The 18,179-nt window shown below is 39.7% G+C and overlaps 1 protein-coding gene across 1 annotated transcript in view; it reads left to right on the top strand.

The window, feature by feature from the left end:
- The window catches only part of EIF2S1 (eukaryotic translation initiation factor 2 subunit alpha), a 30,069-nt gene that overhangs the window by 7,941 nt on the left and 3,949 nt on the right, over positions 1-18,179 (top strand). Inside the window, exons 3-5 of the mRNA XM_006158787.3 lie at positions 5,909-5,988; positions 12,762-12,913; positions 17,543-17,649. Coding sequence (XP_006158849.1) covers positions 5,909-5,988; positions 12,762-12,913; positions 17,543-17,649 — 339 coding nt within the window. The remainder of the gene's footprint in view (positions 1-5,908; positions 5,989-12,761; positions 12,914-17,542; positions 17,650-18,179) is intronic.

Raw genomic sequence — 18,179 nt, 5'->3', positions numbered from 1 at the left:
TCAGTAGATTTCAACCTGATTGATACTTAAGACACTACACCCAGAAAAAGTAGAATTTTGTATTTTTTTTTCAAGTGTGCCTCACATTTACCAAGATAAAAAATGAGTTGAGCCATAATACAATTTGAATAACTTTAAAAAGTTTGAAAACATAGAGTATATTCTCTGATCATATTGAAACTTAAGTTTGAAATCAGTATCATACCTCAGAGGTCAGGTATTCCCAAAATTGAACAAGCTTTCCAAATAACTATGCACCACATAACAGTGTCTATATCACTGACAGATCGCATGAATATACAATACTGGCTCCATAAAATTATGATAAAACTGAAAATTGCCTATTGCCTAATGATGTTCTGGTGTAGTACATTATATGTTTGTGGTGATGCTGTTATAAAAAATCCTACTAGATTGTTTGTTATATTAAAGTATAGCATGGACCAGTGGGTGGTATCATGGTTAAACACTGAATTTCCCACAAAGAGGAGAATGGAGGAGGAAAAGGAATTGCAGTGTGGTCATTCTCCCAGAGGGTGATTTCTCACTTTCCCTCTCTGTCTCTCTCTATGTCTCTGTGTCAAGTCATAAGCCATATGGCAAAAACCTAAGGAGAAAAAAAGTATAGCATGTATAGTTAATGTATGGAACATAATAGTTGATAATGATAATAAAAGACTCAGTTATTGGTTTACATATTTACTATACTTTTTATTGTTATATTCAAATGTACTCTTATTTAAGATTTTTTGCTATAGGGCATGTGTGTCCACCCAAGGGAGAGAGACAGAGACAGAGGGGAAGTGAGAAATCACCCCCCATGTGGACTGGCCATGCCACAATCCATTTTTCTCCATACTTTCTGGATTTGGGGTATGCACACACATGCACCTAAAATGATTTTTGAGCCACTGGGTCCAAGGCTCAAACCATGGTCAACTATGTGGGAGTCCAGTGCCTTAACCACTACATTACCTGCTGGCCACCTATACTTTTGTGTGAAAAGATTTACTATAAAACAGTATGTCATGTTGAACTGGCAGCCACCTCATACATCATCTGTTTCTTGATCACATCGCTTTCTCTCACACATAATTTATTCTCATGTTTTATAAGTATGTAACATGTTAGTACCACATACATTATGATATTCAGTGTCAAAATCACCTGATGGCAAAATGGAGGAGAAAAGATTGTGGCATGGCCATCCCCCCAGAGGATGGTTTTTCACTTTCTATCTCTGTTTCTCCAGCAAGTGCACACTCCCTGTAGCAAAAATCTCTCTTTAAAAAAAAAAAAAAGCAAGAAAGAAAAAAGGTAAACCTAAAGTAAGGGGAAAAGTAATAAAAATAGAATAAGTGAAATAGAAATTTAGGAAAATGGTAGGAAAATCCAGTAAGTTAAAAGTTGGTTTCTTAAAAGAACAAAATTGATAAACCCCTAGCTAGATTGATGAATAAAAAAGGAGAGAACACAAATTGCCAAGCTCAGTGATGAGAAGGGCTATCACTACGGATGCTACAAACATTAAAAGACTAGTAAGGGAATGCTGTTATCAACTTTATGCATAACATTATGCCAGTAATTTCAATAAATTAGATAAAATGGGCATATTTCTTGAGAAATTCAGTGTAACCAATACTGACACAAGATAAAACGGTAAATTTGAATAGTCCTATATCTGTTAGAGAAATTGAGTTTATTATTTAAAACTTTTTAGTTTTTACTATAAGAGCATATGTACTTGCTGGAGAGAAAAAGAGGGAAAGTGAGAAATCACCCTTTGGGAGGATGGACACACCTCAGTCCATTCTCCTCTCAAATTTTGGGTACACATACACATGCCCAGCAACTTTTTACAACTGCTAGGGCTAGGACTTGAACCACATAGTTGGCCATGTAGGTTCCAGCCACCTTCACCATCATCTGCTGGCCATTAAAAATGTTTTTATCAAGAAAACTCTAGGCCCAGGTAGCTTTATTGATTAATTATATCAAATATTCAAGGTGTAAGTATTTCACACTTGAAATTTAAAAACTTAAGGTGATAACTTTCACAAATATCTTTAGGAAGGCCATAAGAGACTATTTTTATTTACTTATTTTAGATTGTTATAGGGCATGTGTGCTCACCAGAGAGATAGAAGTGGGTAGCAGTGAGAAAACACTCCTTATTGGGAATAGCCACACCACAGTGTATTCTCCCCTGTTCTTTTCTCAGGATTTTGGGCATGCCTACACATGTGCCACTGTTTTTCAAGCCACCAGGTCTGGGACTTGAACCAAGCAGCTGGCTATGTGGGATCCAGCCACCTTAACTGCCACACCACTGACTGACCTAGAGGCATTGTTTTTTTAAAACAAAATATTGACCAAATCTGTCATGAGCAGTGATGCAAAAATTCACAGTAAAATATAAGCTTATAGAATCAAGCAGTGTAAAAAGGGTAAATAAAGCATGACCAACTACAGTGTATGGATTGCCACTTTTATTTAACACTAAAAACCTTATATATATTCTTACTTATGATGAATTGATAACTGACAGTAATACAGAGGGACTTGAAGAACACTGCTGGGACAGTTGTGTGTCCATATGTTTAAAAAAAAAAACAAACCTCAATTTATACAACTCACATTATACAAAAACTAAAATGACTCATGACCCAAACAGAAAAATCTAAAACTATAATACTGCTCAAAGAAAACATAGAAATACACCTTTGTGATCATGGGTTAGGCAAGGTTTTCTTTGATCCACATCAGAATCGTAATCCAGAGGCTGGCAGGTTGCATGGTGGTTATGACACTGGGCTCACATGGCCGACTGTGGTTAAAGTTCCAGACCTGGCGACTTGCTTTCTCACTCTCCCTCTCTGTCTCTGTCTCTCTCTGTTCAAATTGAATACTACTGCTGCTACAATAATAATAAATAAATAAAAATTTTAACACATAATCTGTGAAAGGAAAAATTGATAAGTTGGACTTTATCAAAATTATAAACGTAATGTTCTTTGAAAAACACTGTTAAGAAAATAAAAAGACAAGCCAAAATGTTTAAAGAACTATTTAACCATAAAACCTGTATCTAAAACCATATAATATGGTATTTCTTGGTTTTCCTCCATGATTCTTGGCTCAAAAGGGGCCTGCCCCAAGGCTTGGTGGTTGCGGCAGCCAGATCCCAGTTTGAATCCAGGACTCAGCAGATTGAGAAACACAGTTGCCCAAAATCTTGAAGGAGAGATAAAGGAGGAGGGATTGTGGCATGACCATTGCCCATGGAGGGAGATACTTTCTCCTCTCTCTGTCTCCCAGTCAAGCACATATGCCCTCCTAACAACACAGTTGAAGGGGGGCTAGAGGGGGAAGGGGAGAAGGAGCTCACACGTATTCAGACCCTTTGTCCTTGGTTCTTCTTTTTTTTTTGGAGAGATTTTTGCTATAGGGCGTGTGCGCTCACCAGACAAAGAGAGAGAGAGACAAGAGAGAGACATAGAGGCATAAAGCGAGAAATCACCCCCCAGGGGGGATGGTCACGCCGCAATCCCTTCTCCTCCATTCTCCTCTCGGGATCTTGGGCACATACGCACACGCGCCCGGCGTGAGTTTTAAGCCATAGGGTCCGGGACGCGAATCGCGGTCGACTACGTGAGAGTCCAACGACATAGCCATTACGCTAACTGCTGGTTTCCTGTCCTTGGTTCTTGAAGCAGCTTTGAAATAGCAGCAAAGAAATTAAGGTGGAAGACAATTTACCTTCTGTTGGTCTCCTTTCACCTGTTCCTTTTTCTTCCAAAGTAGGCCATAAGAACTAGCCCCAGGGTGGTCTTTTAAACTCTGGTTTCCGGGGACCTGCTGGTGTCATGGTCCTTAAGGCGCTTGACTCCCACATGATTGACCCGGGGTTTGAATCCTGAACCTGGTAGTTTGTTTATTACATAATTCTTTTAAAAAACGACCAACCAACAACAACAAACAAACAAACAAAAACTCTGATTTTCCCTTGTCTTTCTAATAGTAAATCACAAGATCCTCATTCCAGAGGGTCTCACCCCATATCTGGAAGGAACAAATTCCACACAGAGAGGCCAAGAATCTGAATAGACAGGCCTTACTGGGTTTCCCCACCCAGTGTGTTAGAATTTCATGCTATACAGTGAAGTCTCCATAAAAACCCAGAAAGACAGATTGCAGAGCTTCTGGATAACTGAACATGAAAAAGTTCCTGGAGAGTGCCCACAGAGGGTACAGAATCTCCACACTGTTTCCAACATACTGTGCCTATACATCTCTTCATCCATAACCTTTGTAATACCCTTTAAAATAAACTGGTAGATGTAAATTGTTTCTCTGAGTTCTGAGAATCCGCACTATGAGTTCTGAGAATCCACTCTATCAAATTAATCTAAATCTGGGATGGAGTCATGGGAACCCCAGTTTATAGCCGGCTAGTCAGAGTACAGTTGAAAACAATCTGGGGCTCGTGGTTGGCATCCAGTAAGGGGGGCAGTCTTGGAGACAGCCCTTAACCTGTGTGATCTGATGCTGTCTCCAAGTAGTGTCAGAATTAAATTAGATGACAACCAACTGATATCCCTTGCAGAATTGATTACTTGCTCGATATATAATAAAAGTATGCTCACATCATTTTTTTATAGGAGGTGATGGATCTTGGTGTGGTAGTGGTTACATGATTGTGTTCTTTTGTTAAAACTCACAGAACTGTACATTTAAAGTAGTGAATTTTACTATATGTAAATACTTTTTTTTTTTCATGATAGAGAATGCTTAGAGGGGGCCAAGTGGCAGGCCATAATGGTAATGCAGCTGGAATCACTTGAGAAAAATCCTGAATTCATGTCCCAGGACTTCCCTAAACATGCCAGGCATGCATGGATATGCCCATGATCCCGACCAGCCAGCCAAGGCTAGGGGGTGATTTGTGGTGTGAAGACTCTGTTGAGAATGCCTCTTCCTTTCACCTCCCCTCTCTCTCTCTCTCTGTCTCTGAAGGAATGCATAAATTTTTAAAAAGCATTTGACAAAATTAAGTTCAGCTTCCATTCATAATAAAAAGCACACTATTGGGTCATTGGAAAAGTCATGATGTTTTTCTATGCAAAAATACTTCATGACCTTTCTGATGACCCAATAGAAATAGAAGGAATTTTTAATCTGATAAAGGGTCTCTAGGAAAATGCTATTATACACAATACTTTCCACCAGTAATGGGAACAAGGCAAAGTATTCACTCTCCCCTCTGCTGGCATTATACTGGAAGTCCTAACCAGATACATATTTGTGGAGTTCAGCCATTTTCTAGCCATTTGAGCTTGACAAATTCCTTAACCTCTTAGGTTTCAGTATCTGCTGATTTACAAAAAGGTGAGGTGCAATGACAAAGAGCACCCATAATCTCCCATACAAGATTGTTCTGAGAGTTCGTTGAGATGCGTTAGTAAAGTACCTACCATAGTCATTTGGATATGGTACTCACTTATAGATGGTAGTTATTCTCTTGTGGCTTCTTTTTAATTTATTCTATTCTTTTGTGACTTCTGTTGAGAATAGCCTCTTTCCTTAAATTACATCAAGATCAGAGTATTTGTTCTGAAGAAGCACAGGGAGGGGTAGAAGTAAAAGGAGAGGAATTTGACTAGCTTTCATTTGGATAATTGGAAGTTCACCCCAATAATAAAGAATATATAAAATTACTTGACAGTTTATGCATTTCTGAAAAAAAAATTCTCATCTTGTACTATTTATGCAATATTTGTTGATAATGGTTATATTGGAGAATAATTGTGAGTATGCCAGTCAAATAATTTGGTTGTAAAAACTGATCACAACAGTATGCTGGCACCTGGATGGAGATAATTTTTTTTTTTACGATATTTTTATACAGGATATATTGATTTGTCAAAAAGAAGAGTTTCTCCAGAGGAAGCAATAAAATGTGAAGACAAATTCACAAAATCCAAAACTGTAAGTTGATTTTGAGTCAAATTGGTTCATCCTTAGTGCTTATTAAATAAGCAGCATGTGTTGTTTCTCTGAGGGGAAATGAAAAAAATCTACAATTTTTTATAATGTTTATTTCCAATTATGTGTTATTTGGCAATATCATTTTTTAAGACCACAACTCTAGGGCTTCTTTTTCTTTCTTTCTTTCTTTTTTTTTTCTCCAAATGGCACATGTGCTCTCCAGAGAGAGAAGGCAAGAAAGCACATCTCCCTCACCCCCAATATGGGGACTGGTCAAGCCACAATACCGTCCATCTCTGTTTCTCCATTTTGTCAGGATTTGGGGCACACATGCACACACAGCCACCATCTTTTGCAACCTGCCGGATTCACAACTCAAACCGTGTGGTGGCCATGTGATCCAGCCACCTTAACCACCATGCCACCAGCTGGCCCCTTTGGTGTTTTTTATCTCACAATGCAGTTGTGTTCTTAAAGTATTGCTTCTTAGTGCTTCTGACCTAAGAATCTCAAATCAGTACTTAGAAGCTAGTGTTTTGAAGCTTTTTTTTAAATTACTATGAGTTGTTCCAGCTGCTTTAGTTTGTTTCTGATTAGGATGTCACAACAGTTCTCGGGGTTTTTTTTTTTTTTTTCTTTTTTTTTTTAATTAACAGAGCGTATATATGCTCACAGAGACAGAAAAAGCACCCACCAGTGGGGCATGGTCATGCTGCAATCCCTTCATTTCTCCATCCTGCCAGGGTTTGGGGCAGGCATACACACACACCTGGCTTGTTTTCAAGCTTCCAAGGCTGAGACCTAAACCAAATCAGCCATGTGAGATCCAATTCCCTTAACCACTGGGCCATAAGATCAGTCCTTGTTCTTGATTTTAAGCTGTTCTTGGATAAGGATAACAGACAACCTGCTGTTGTATGTTAAAAATGAGCAGTGTCTGGAGGGGCCAGATGGTGATATAACGGTAAAATGTGACACTTTGTGAGGCAGTCCAACATGGGAATCCTCTGGGTTCATATCTGGAGACATCCCTGAGTATGCTGGGCACTCATGTGCTTGTGAGCAAGCAGAGTTGGTTGAAGTTGGGATTAGATTGTTGTGTCAAAACCCTGTTGAAGGTGCTATTTCTGTCTCTTGCGCATGGAAAAAAAAAAAACAACTTAAAAAAAAAGAATGGGCAAGAGTTTGTAGAATGTCTGACGCTAGGACAACAACTCAGGGACCTATTGCTAGTTTGTTTTGTTTGTTTACATTCATTCATTCACTGTACATCAATACAGTATACAAAATGAGATTTTCCATCCAGAATACTCTGTGTATTGGCTCAATTAAGGACATTACCATACATGTTATCATCGAATAATGTTCCACTTCTTGTTTCTGCCCCCCCCCCACCCCGATTCCCTGTCTCTCACCCTCTGCCATCTCCCACCCTCCTCCCACACTGTCTTCGGTCTCTCCAGTATCTCCAGTTGTTTTCCTTGCCTTTATTTTTTTGCCCCCATACTTTATTGATTCACTAAAGATCTTAATTAATCTAAAAACATTCAATAAGGGAACCAGCAGTTAGCGTAATGGCTATGTCGCTGGACTCCCACGTAGTCGACCGCGGTTCGTGTCCCGGACCCGGTGGCTTAAAACTCACGCCGGGCACGTGTGCGTGCGTGCCCAAGATCCCGAGAGGAGAATGGAGGAGAAGGGATCGCAGCGTGACCATCCCCCTTGGGGGGTGATTTCTCGCTTTCTGTCTCTATGTCTCTCTCTGTCTGTCTGGCGAGCGCACGCGCCCTACAGTGAAAATCTCTCAAAAAAAAAAAAAGATAAAAAAAGAAAAAACATTCAATAACAAGTGTAGCTGATGAATACATACATATCTATGAACACATGTCTGACTTTAGGCGTAAACCTAAAGTAAGTAAAGCGAACCTAAAGTAAGTAAAGTGAACATACCATAAAATAGCACCTCGCTTGGACTATATAACTTACTATAGTCATTAAATAGGTATTTTTTAAATGCATTTTTTAAAAAGAATTATTTTATTTAACTTTATTTATTTTACCAGAGAGGGACAGAGTAAGAGAGAGAGAAAGAGAAAGCAAGCCACCAGGTCCAGGACTTAATCCACGGTTGCCCATGTGGGAGTCCAGCACCCTTAATCACCACGCCACCTGCCAGCCCTTTAATACATTTTTTAATTTAAAGAAAAATAGTTTTAGTTTTAATAGATCAAAATCAAAAAATGTTAAGAGAAATTTGCTTAAGACTTAAAGCCAAAAAAAGGTTAGAATTCAGTTCAAATAGTAGGTAGATGAAACTAGCAGCAGTTCAAGAGGAGACAAAAATCCTTAAATCTGGAAAACAAAGCATAAAAGAAAATCAGTAATGTTTTAGTCAAGTCATAAAATTTCTATTTCTCCAGTTCAGTCTCATGTAATTTCTCTTCTACTGAATTTGCAGTGTTACTGTAATCTTTCCATTTAAACTTTGGAAGTTAACATTTAACTTCGGACTTGTTCCTACCATTAGACTGATCATTTTCTTGGTTGTTTTTTGAACTCTTATTTCTGTGTGTTCACCTTTAGTTTTCCTGGTATAGCACTCCCTTCAGCACTTCTTGGAGATCTGGTGTGGTGTTGGTAAATTCTTTCAGGTTTTGTTTACCTGAGAGTGTTTTTGTCTTTTTTCCCCCATATGTAGTATAATCTTGGCGGGTACAGTATTCTTGGTTGAAGTTGTTTTTCATTTAACACTTTGAATATATTTTCCCATTCTTTCCTTGCTTGCATTGTTTCCAATGAGAGGTCCAACGTTAGCCAGATGGGATATCCTTTGAAAGTAGCTTGATGTTTGTCTCTTGACAACTTAGTATCTTGTCTCTGTCTATGGTTTTGGTCAATCTGGCTGTTATGCCTTCGAGAAAATCTTTCTGGGTTGATTCTATGTGGAGTCCTTTGTGTTATTTGAGTACTTCTCTCAGTTTGGAAAGTTTTCTTCCAGGATTTCATGGAATAGATTATCAACACCCTTAGTTTCTTCACCTTCTGGGATACTGATGATCCAGATGTTTGGGCGTTTAATGGTATCTAGTATTACTCGTATGTTATTCTCATTTTTGGGGATTATTTTCTCAGTCTTTTTGGAGAGTTTTTGCTAGGTCAGAGGTTCTATCTTCTACATCTGAGATTCAATGTTCTGCATGATCTAACCTGCTTTTAATACTTTCAAGGGAGGTTTTGATTTCCTGTATTACAGCCTTTATCTCTAACCATTCCATTTGATTCTTTTTTATGATGTGTATTTCCTCTTTCAGATCGTTCAAGAACTTCCTCACCTCCTGGAACTCGTTCTCTTTCTTCCTGGAGTTTCTAGAGTTTCTAGAGTTTGTTGTCTCTTTTCTCTTGCATCTCTGTTAGCTTTGTCACTTTGAATATTTAAAAATTTTTATCTGACATTTCCACGAGTTCCTTTGTATTGTCTATGGAGGATGAGGAGTTAATTCTTTTCCATTGGGGGAGAGATATTTTCTTGGTTTCTGATATTTGTGCCTCTGCGGTGGTTTCTGGTCATCTGATGGATTATATGTTTTTTCCTAGTTTTTTTAGTTAAATCTGAGCATTCAGAGGCATGGAGGAGGAAGTGACCTGCAATCTCTAAACAGTACAGTGTTTTTCTCCCTTTGTGCAGCAGGTTCAGTGGAAATTGAGGATTAATCTGACCCTAAAAGTATTCAGGTATTTGGTTACGGTGCACCTAGACCTGTCTAGAAACTCAGTGTGTGTAGGATGTGCAGAAAAGTGAGAAAGGTAAAAAGAAAAATAAAATGAAAAGAGAAAAACCCCCAAAAGAAGAGAAAAAAAAATTTTTTTAAGACAAAAAAAAATTTTGTTTTAAAACAAAAAATTAAAACTGCATGGCGTGCTAGCATGCTGCACGAAAAGAACCACTCAGAACTCAGATATAGATGGCTGGTGATTGTATTGTCCTGGGTCCTGGCGCAGCGTGGGGGGGGGGGGGAGTGCAGGAGGGTAAAGTCTGGGCAGAAGATCTAAGTCCCTATTGCTGGTTTTTGTTTTTTTCCCCCCTCCTCGTTTGTTAGGATTATTTCTTTTTCCTTTTATTAATATTTTTGCTCTCGTTTCCTACTCACTTATCATCCACAGTAAACACTAGTGAAGCAAGAATATTCCTCATTTTTTTCTGTCTGTATTTCTCTGCTCTAGGTTCTGTTTAAATTGTTATACTTCATTCCCGGGACCAGCAGTTGGCATAATGGCTGTGTCACTGGACTCCCATGCAGTCAACCGCAGTTTGAGTCCCAGACCCACTGGCTTAAACTTACGCTGGGCACATGTGCGTGCGTGCCCGGGATCCCAAGAGGAGAAGAGATTGTGCTGTGGCCATCCCCCTGGGGGGGGTGATTACTCACTTTCTGTCTCTTTGTCTCTCTCTTTGTCTCTCTCTTTCTGGTGAGTGCACATGCCCTATAGCAAAAAACTCCAACAACAACAAAAAAAACCTTCATTCCCTTGGTCCTTAGTTCTTAAGGTACAATTTCCATTGTTTTGCTTTTTTTTGGGGGGGGGGTGTTGGTTTTTGGTTTTGTTTGTTAATTTGCCACAGGGCACATATGTATACTCAGAGAGAGGGAAAGTCAGAAAGCACCCCCCGGGGGGATGGCCATGCTGCAGTCTTTTTTCCATTCTCCTCTTGGGATTTTAGGCATTTGTACATGTGTGCCAGCATGTTTTTTCGAGCTGCCAGGTCTAGAACTTGAATCCAGCAGTTGGCCATGTGGGACCTCACATTAACCACCATTCCACTTGCTGGCTCCATTGTCTGTTTTGTTTGCTCTTCTCTAGTATCTCTTCTCTTCTACTATGTGTGTTTCTGTCCTCAAGATAAAATGCAGAGAATGTTTGAATGAAGATAATATTTTGTAATCTTGCTTAATCCATGTTAGAGAGAAAAAAGGTCTTAAAAGCCCTCAGATTACCCTAATCTTTCCCTTTGTTTCTCTGATATGTTATATTATTAATGAGTATGCTTTATATTTGAAAACACTTACCAGTAAATTCTCTTATTAAATTCTCTTATTCATGAAAGTGTGTACACGAGAGAGGAGAAAGAGAGAAGCATCCTCAAGAGCGTCTCATCACGCTGCCATCACCATTTTCTAGCCTTCCGGCTTGTCAGGATCTTGGACGTGCATACACACACCTGGCTTGTTTCAGGCAGACCTAGGCATCTGAGCTCATGGTCAGCCATGACTTCCTGCACTGAAGTTCAGTTTGCTACCAACAGTGCCACCAGGCTGGACCTGTGATCCATTTATTTATTTGTTTGTTTGCTTATGAATGAAAGATTTTTCTTTAGGACACGTACGCTCGCCCGAGAGACAGAAAGCGAGAAATCACTCCCTGGAGAAGGGGGATTGGCCATACTGCAGTCCCTTCTCCTTCATTCTTCTCTCCTAGACATGCACACATATGCACCCAGCCTGAGTTTCAAGCCGTCAGGTCCATGCTTATGAATGAAAGATTTTTCTTTAGGACACGTACGCTCGCCCGAGAGACAGAAAGCGAGAAATCACTCCCTGGAGAAGGGGGATTGGCCATACTGCAGTCCCTTCTCCTTCATTCTTCTCTCCTAGACATGCACACATATGCACCCAGCCTGAGTTTCAAGCCGTCAGGTCCAGGACTCAAACTGTAGTCGACTACATGGAAGTTCAGCGACACAACCACTTCGCCATCTGCTGGTCCCTGTGATCCCTTTTTAATAGGACCTATCACTCAGAACGTAGTCTGTGTACCAACCACATTGGCATCACCTGACTGCTTATGAGAAACGCAGACCCTTGGGTTCCACCAAGTTTGAAAAGCCACCTCTGGGAACCTTCCATATTTTTTGTCTCCCTGGGATATTGTTAAAATGAATGTTAATAGATCTTACTAAAATGATAAAATATAAGAGCCAGTGTTAGTACCTTCTTACTCAATTTTCATGTATAATTAACATGAAAATGTTTATACTTTTTCTCGTCTCTAGATCCTTTGTTCTATTAAGGAGGTTAAAAAAGAGTTTTGCGGGTGGGTAAAATTGAGGGATAATTTTTAAATAACAGAGCAGAAGAAATATTAAAATCTAAATCCTGGTTCCATGCTGTCATATGGAATAATAGTAACAGCTTATGTTTGTATAATAGTCCTTCATTTATAATATGTGTTTGTATATACTTAATTTATTAAAGAGCATACTTTTCTCTCCCTTTTCTGGGTGAGGAAATAATCAAATGGCATCATTTGTCTCATTGTCAAGACATGATCCAATCTTAGGACCCTAAATTATGTATATTTCTACCTATTATGGAGAAAGAACTTGTCGTATGGAGATCTTTTGTTAAGAAATTGTTGCAGTCTGGGAGCAGCAGTTAGCGTGATGGCTATGTCACTGGACTCCCATGTGGTTGACCGCGGTTCGTGTCCCGGACCCGGTGGCTTAAAACTCACGCCGGGCGTGTGTGTGTGCGTGCCCAAGATCCCGAGAGGAGAATGGAGGGGAAGGGAATGCGGTGTGGCCATCCCCCCTGGGGGGTGATTTCTCGCTTTCTGTCTGTCTGTCTGGTGAGCGCACCCGCCCTATAGCAAAAACCTCTCCAAAAAGAAAAAAAAGAAATTGTTGCAGTCAAAGTACGCTTTCTACTAAAATAGTAAAATACCTTTTTTATAACTCTCTTATCTTTGAATTGTTACACTCTTCATTTTGTTCTTAGGTGTATAGCATTCTTCGTCATGTTGCTGAGGTATTAGAATACACCAAGGATGAACAGCTGGAAAGCCTGTTCCAGAGGACTGCCTGGGTCTTCGATGACAAATACAAGAGACCTGGATATGGTGCCTATGATGCATTTAAGCATGCAGTCTCGTAAGAACACCTTGATTCTGCTTCTACCTTATCAACATAGCTGCTGGGTATAGCACACAGGGTGATAGCCTGACCTTTTAAGAGCACAGCACCTGTATTTTAAATCCTTGACAAATTTAGACAAAAATATTTCAGCATTAATGGCCCATGAGGACCAGTCCCATAGCCTAGTAGTTAGAAACCAGCTCCTACATGGCTGACCTCAGTTTGAGTCCCAGCCCTGGAGGCTTGAAAAACATGCCAGGCATATGTCTGCATGTCCCCAAAATTCCAATGGTGGCTCATTTTCTCTTATCACAGACTTGGTTGGTCTCTCTCTCTCTCTCTCTCTCTCTCTCTCATCATTTTCCTTCTAGTCTCATTGGTCTACATGCACATTCCACAACTGGGCAGGAGCCACAACTGTGACCCTTCTCAGTCACTGTGCCCATGTTGTCCTCAGTAACCTATGGCTCTTTATGACCCAGGACACAAAACCCAGTGTCTCAATGAAGTGTTCCCTCCTCTGTTTTCCTTCTGCATCCACAAATGATCCTCTGTCTGCCCTCTTGCCTACGCTCAGTCAGCCTCAGACTAAGCACCGCAGCACAACTAGCACAGCAGTTAGAGAGCCAGATCCCACATGACTGACCTCAGTTTGAATCCTGCCCCCAGAGGCTTGAAAAACATGCTGAAAACACTAGCAAGAAAGCCCCAAATCCTGACAGGATGAGAAATAGAGGAAATGGGATATGACCACACCCCATTGTGAGGATATATTTTCCCTCTGTCTCTTTCTTTTCTCCATCTGTCTCTCTCGCTCTCTCTGGTGAGCGTTTGTCCTCTGACACTTAAAGGTGCTGGGATAAGATGGACCAATATATATGGTCAGGTCTATAGAGTTTCATCTTAAACATTTTCATTTCCTAGTTTTGTTATTCTCCCAGGTGACTTCAGGACCAGTGTAGATGTCTCACCCAAAACATAACCTCTTATTTTCTTTACCTCAGTCCTCTTGACTTTCAACCTATAACCACTTTAGCCAGTTTTCTACTTGAGTCTCATTATCACCAAAATTTGCTCTGCTTCTTAAAGCTTTGATTCATACATTCTATTCTTTCACTGTAGCCTCCTGTCCTTCCAGCTTCCACATAGTTAGTCTTACTCTGTGTCTTCTTAAGTATGAAGCTCTGATCCCAATCTTTTCTCCCTCTGTTTTCACCCTTTCCTGCAGAGACACACCATGATCCACCATTTCAACAACTTTCTTGCCAATGTCATGAGCTTTTGCTCTGCTTTTCCCTCATATCCAGCTGTGGACCGATGTTCTTGCCTTCTCTGCACTTGTAGGCTGCTGAGTGCTGCTAGGAACAATCACAATTTTGCAGCCTGGTGCCACTGCACACTCATGGTCTCCAACCTCCAATGGGTCTTCACTGCTGCTCCCTATTCTCTGTACTCCTGGTCAGTTTTTCCTCCCATTTTTGTAGTGGCTTTGTTAGATCTTCTCTTTGCTCTGCCTTAACTACCTATTCTACCTTTTCCCTCACAGCTAGTGAGCTGCTACATATTTTATAAAGAAAATATAAATCATTGCATAGGACTCCTCTACTTCTACTCTCTCAGCACACTTAACCTCCATCCCACTTATCATTTCCTCCTCTGCTTCTGACACATAGAAATTTATACTTTTCTTGCTCTCAAAATAATCTTACCACCTGTGCCAAGCTTCTGCTTTGGGACCCTTTTGCATCAGTTTCTCTCTTTCAGATTGTCACCCTTTTTCTTTATTAGTTTTGCTCCATCAGCATAAAGATATTCATTAGTTTCTTTCATTTATACGAAAAGACAAACTTCTCAACCTTCTTTCTACTTTTCTTTTGTGATCAGTTTGTCCTCTTCTTTTAACAGCCAGACTCCCTCAATTCTGTGCACTTGCCATCTCTGCTTCCTCACCACCTACTCCTTCCTAAATGTCAGTGCTCCATGAGCAGCCCTACTGCTGCCAAGATACTGGTCCCCTCAGCCATCTGAATGGCCAGAGCAGGCATGGGACTATTAGAGTCCCCAGCAGGCCAACTCTTCTGGGGCTCCAAAGCCCTGCTAATGTGATTGAATATCTTGTAATATTATGTCATGAAAAACGTAGGACTAATAATAATAACGACCAGCCTTTATTGTAATTCCGACAATGACCTGTGCTGTAAGTTCTATTATTACTGTCTTAAGATTGAAGAAATTGAAGCAGAGATTAAATAATTTGCTTAATCTTACACACCTAGTTATTCAAACATGGGCATTCAGGCTGCGTCCAGAGTTTGTGCTGTCAGCCATTGGGCACTGCTTTATATTTCTGTCCTGCACACCTCAGTCAGTACGTTTCATCACCTGACCCCAGTTTACCTCTCTCTCCTATTTCTAGCACCATTTCCATTACCCACAAGGCCTTGACCGATGTTAATCCCTTCCCCTTACCACTAGCATACTGACTATCCAGATTAAACTAATGCTGTTCTTTGCCACGTGTGCTTCATATTTTTACTTTTAATTAGGAAATAAAAATTCTAGGCCAGCTTAATTGCCTAGTGGTTAAAGGAACGAGATCCCACATGGCCAACTGCTGTTAAAATCCTGGCTTGGCAGCTTTTAAAACATTCTGGACACATGTATATGCATGACCAAAAATCTCGACAGAATGGAGAAATAGGAGGCCTTGTGGCATGACCATACCACATTGGAGGTTGCTTTCTCTCTCTCCTTGGCAAGTACACATGACCTCTGGCAGTTAAAAATAAATTTTGTTTGTCTCTTTACTTATGTATCAGTAGAGTATATAGAATACATTTTAAATATAAAATGTAATTCTTTATTGTATTTCTGTAGCTTGCATTTTTACTTGTAAGGCTGTCAGCAGAATTTCTCCAAATTGATAGATAAGAACCTACTTCAGCCATGTTCAGCCGTGTTAATATCTATGTAGCATTTCACTGTGAGAATGCTTTATCTGCTCCCCTTTTAAGAGATACATAGGTAATTTTCCTTTTTGCTGCATTTTTCAAACAATACTGTGAAAATTACCCATGTACATAACTTCATATGTACATTTTTGAGAGTTTTCTCCTAAGACTAGGATTGTTGGGTTATAGGATTGATTTTTATATATCTCTTTAAACTGATTTAGTTTTACCAAATTAATTCTCTAATTTATTGATATATTTCTTCTAAAAATTATGTGAGTTTTCTTATTTCCCTTTACCCTCGCCAATATTTGGTAAATATCTCAGATTATTTTTTTCCTTTTGCCTCTTGAAGTACTGTACTATTGTACAGTATCTTTGGATTTATGTGCTCATGATTGTTGATTAACAGCTTTTCATGTTTTTCTGTGAAACATCTGTTTATCTTATTTGCCCATTTTCGATTTCTTTGGTCACCTTGTAGGCATTTCTGTTGGCTTGCCTTCCTATTACTTTGTTTTTGATTTTCAGTTCATGAGAAAGTGAAACCGAGACAGAGTCTCCTCACACCATGATCCCCTTGCCGGATCCCTGCAGCTAGTCAGGATTTGGGGCATGTGCACACTAGGTGTATTTCAAATCCACTTACAATTTGAACTTGAAGTTGCCTATTTGTTTCCAGTGTTGTGCTACCATCTACACCACTGAGGCTAGGCCATCTTCCTATTGCTTTGTTATTAGCTAAGTGAAAGTTCCCTCCACCCAGATTCTTTTCATCTTTCATTCCTTAACCAGATCTCATACTTTTTTTTCTCTCTAGAGACAGAATCTCTGTGTGTTGCCCATGCTAGCCTCAGACTCTTGCCTCAGCCCAGCACCAAGTGGCTGGGATTATAGCACAACCACTGCACCTAGCTAACCCCATGCTTTTTTTTTTTTCCTCAGATTGCCAGAGGGCACATGCACTTAACTATAGAGACAGAAAGAGAATGTAAGAAAACACTCCCCATGGGGAATAGTCACACCACAGTTCCTTCTCATTTCTCTCTCCCTTCAGGATTTTGGACGTGCATGTGGTATTTTTTTCAAACCACCAGGTCCTAGCCCTATCCCATGCTTTTAAGCCTGATTGCTTGTGCCATTCCTTTTTTATATGTCCTAACATTTCATAACAGTTCTACCTTTGCTTATTAAAGTGCTACTATTCTTTTAGTATTTTTTCATGTGTTCAACAAATATAGGAGTGACTGAAAGGCACCTGGCACCTAGGAGGCTTAGATGAAATGATACTTTGTTCCTGAAACCCTTCCTCATTAGTTACCCCACTACTAACCGGAAGTAATACTTTACTCTTCTGATGCCCCATGGATGCACTTTATTAAGTTTACTCATGTTTCTGATCTTTTCAAGCTAGATTTTTAAGCTCCCTGAAGCAAGGACTGCTAATTACATGGAAATAATTATGAGATGTCAGATATATTAAGCGGCATTTAATTACCTGATTTAGCCAGATCTTTAAAATTTTTCTTTTAATAATTGGTTATTTTCCCTTTGTAACACATTAAGTGCTTTACTTGCATTATCTCATTTAAAATCCACAATATGCATTATTTCATAATGTAGTGTGTTTGGTTTCATTGTTATCAGTAATAGAACCAACCATGACCTTTTGTAATTTTTGGTTTTGTTTTAGAGACCCATCTATTTTGGATAGCTTAGATCTAAATGAAGATGAACGGGAAGTACTCATCAACAATATTAATAGGCGATTGACCCCACAGGCTGTCAAAATTCGAGCAGGTAAATGATTTTTAAAGTATTTTCCATGCACCAAAAAAAAAGTGATTAAATAATGAGACTTACTGAAGAACAGAAAATTTTTCTAAATGTTTTTTTTTTTTCTGGAGAGGTTCTTTCGCCATAGGGCGTGTGCACTCGCCAGACAGAGACATTGAGACAGAAAGTGAGAAATCACCCCCCAGGGGGATGGTCACGCCGCAGTCCCTTCTCCTCCATTCTCCTCTCGGGATCTTGGGCATGCACGCACACGCACCCGGCGTGAGTTTTAAGCCCCTGGGTCCGGGACGCGAACCGCAGTCAACTACATGGGAATCCAGCAACATAGCCATTACACTAACTGCTGGTTCCCATAAATGTTTATTTTTTTATAACAAAAGTTGAAAAGATTATTTTTGCTTCTACTACAGCATCGTAAAGTATGTATATTGGCACAAGTGGAAACAGTCATATTATGAGTTCAGTCAGCTAACCTTAAGTTGGCTTTTGATTTTAAAGGGAGGATTTATTTTATTTTAGTGCATGCTTTAAAA

This window comes from Tupaia chinensis, unplaced genomic scaffold (genome assembly GCF_000334495.1).
Source record: "Tupaia chinensis unplaced genomic scaffold, TupChi_1.0 Scaffold000609_1, whole genome shotgun sequence".
Lineage (NCBI taxonomy): Eukaryota > Metazoa > Chordata > Mammalia > Scandentia > Tupaiidae > Tupaia > Tupaia belangeri.
The sequence above is the reverse complement of the archived record's forward strand: the minus strand, read 5'-3'. Positions and strand labels throughout refer to the sequence as shown.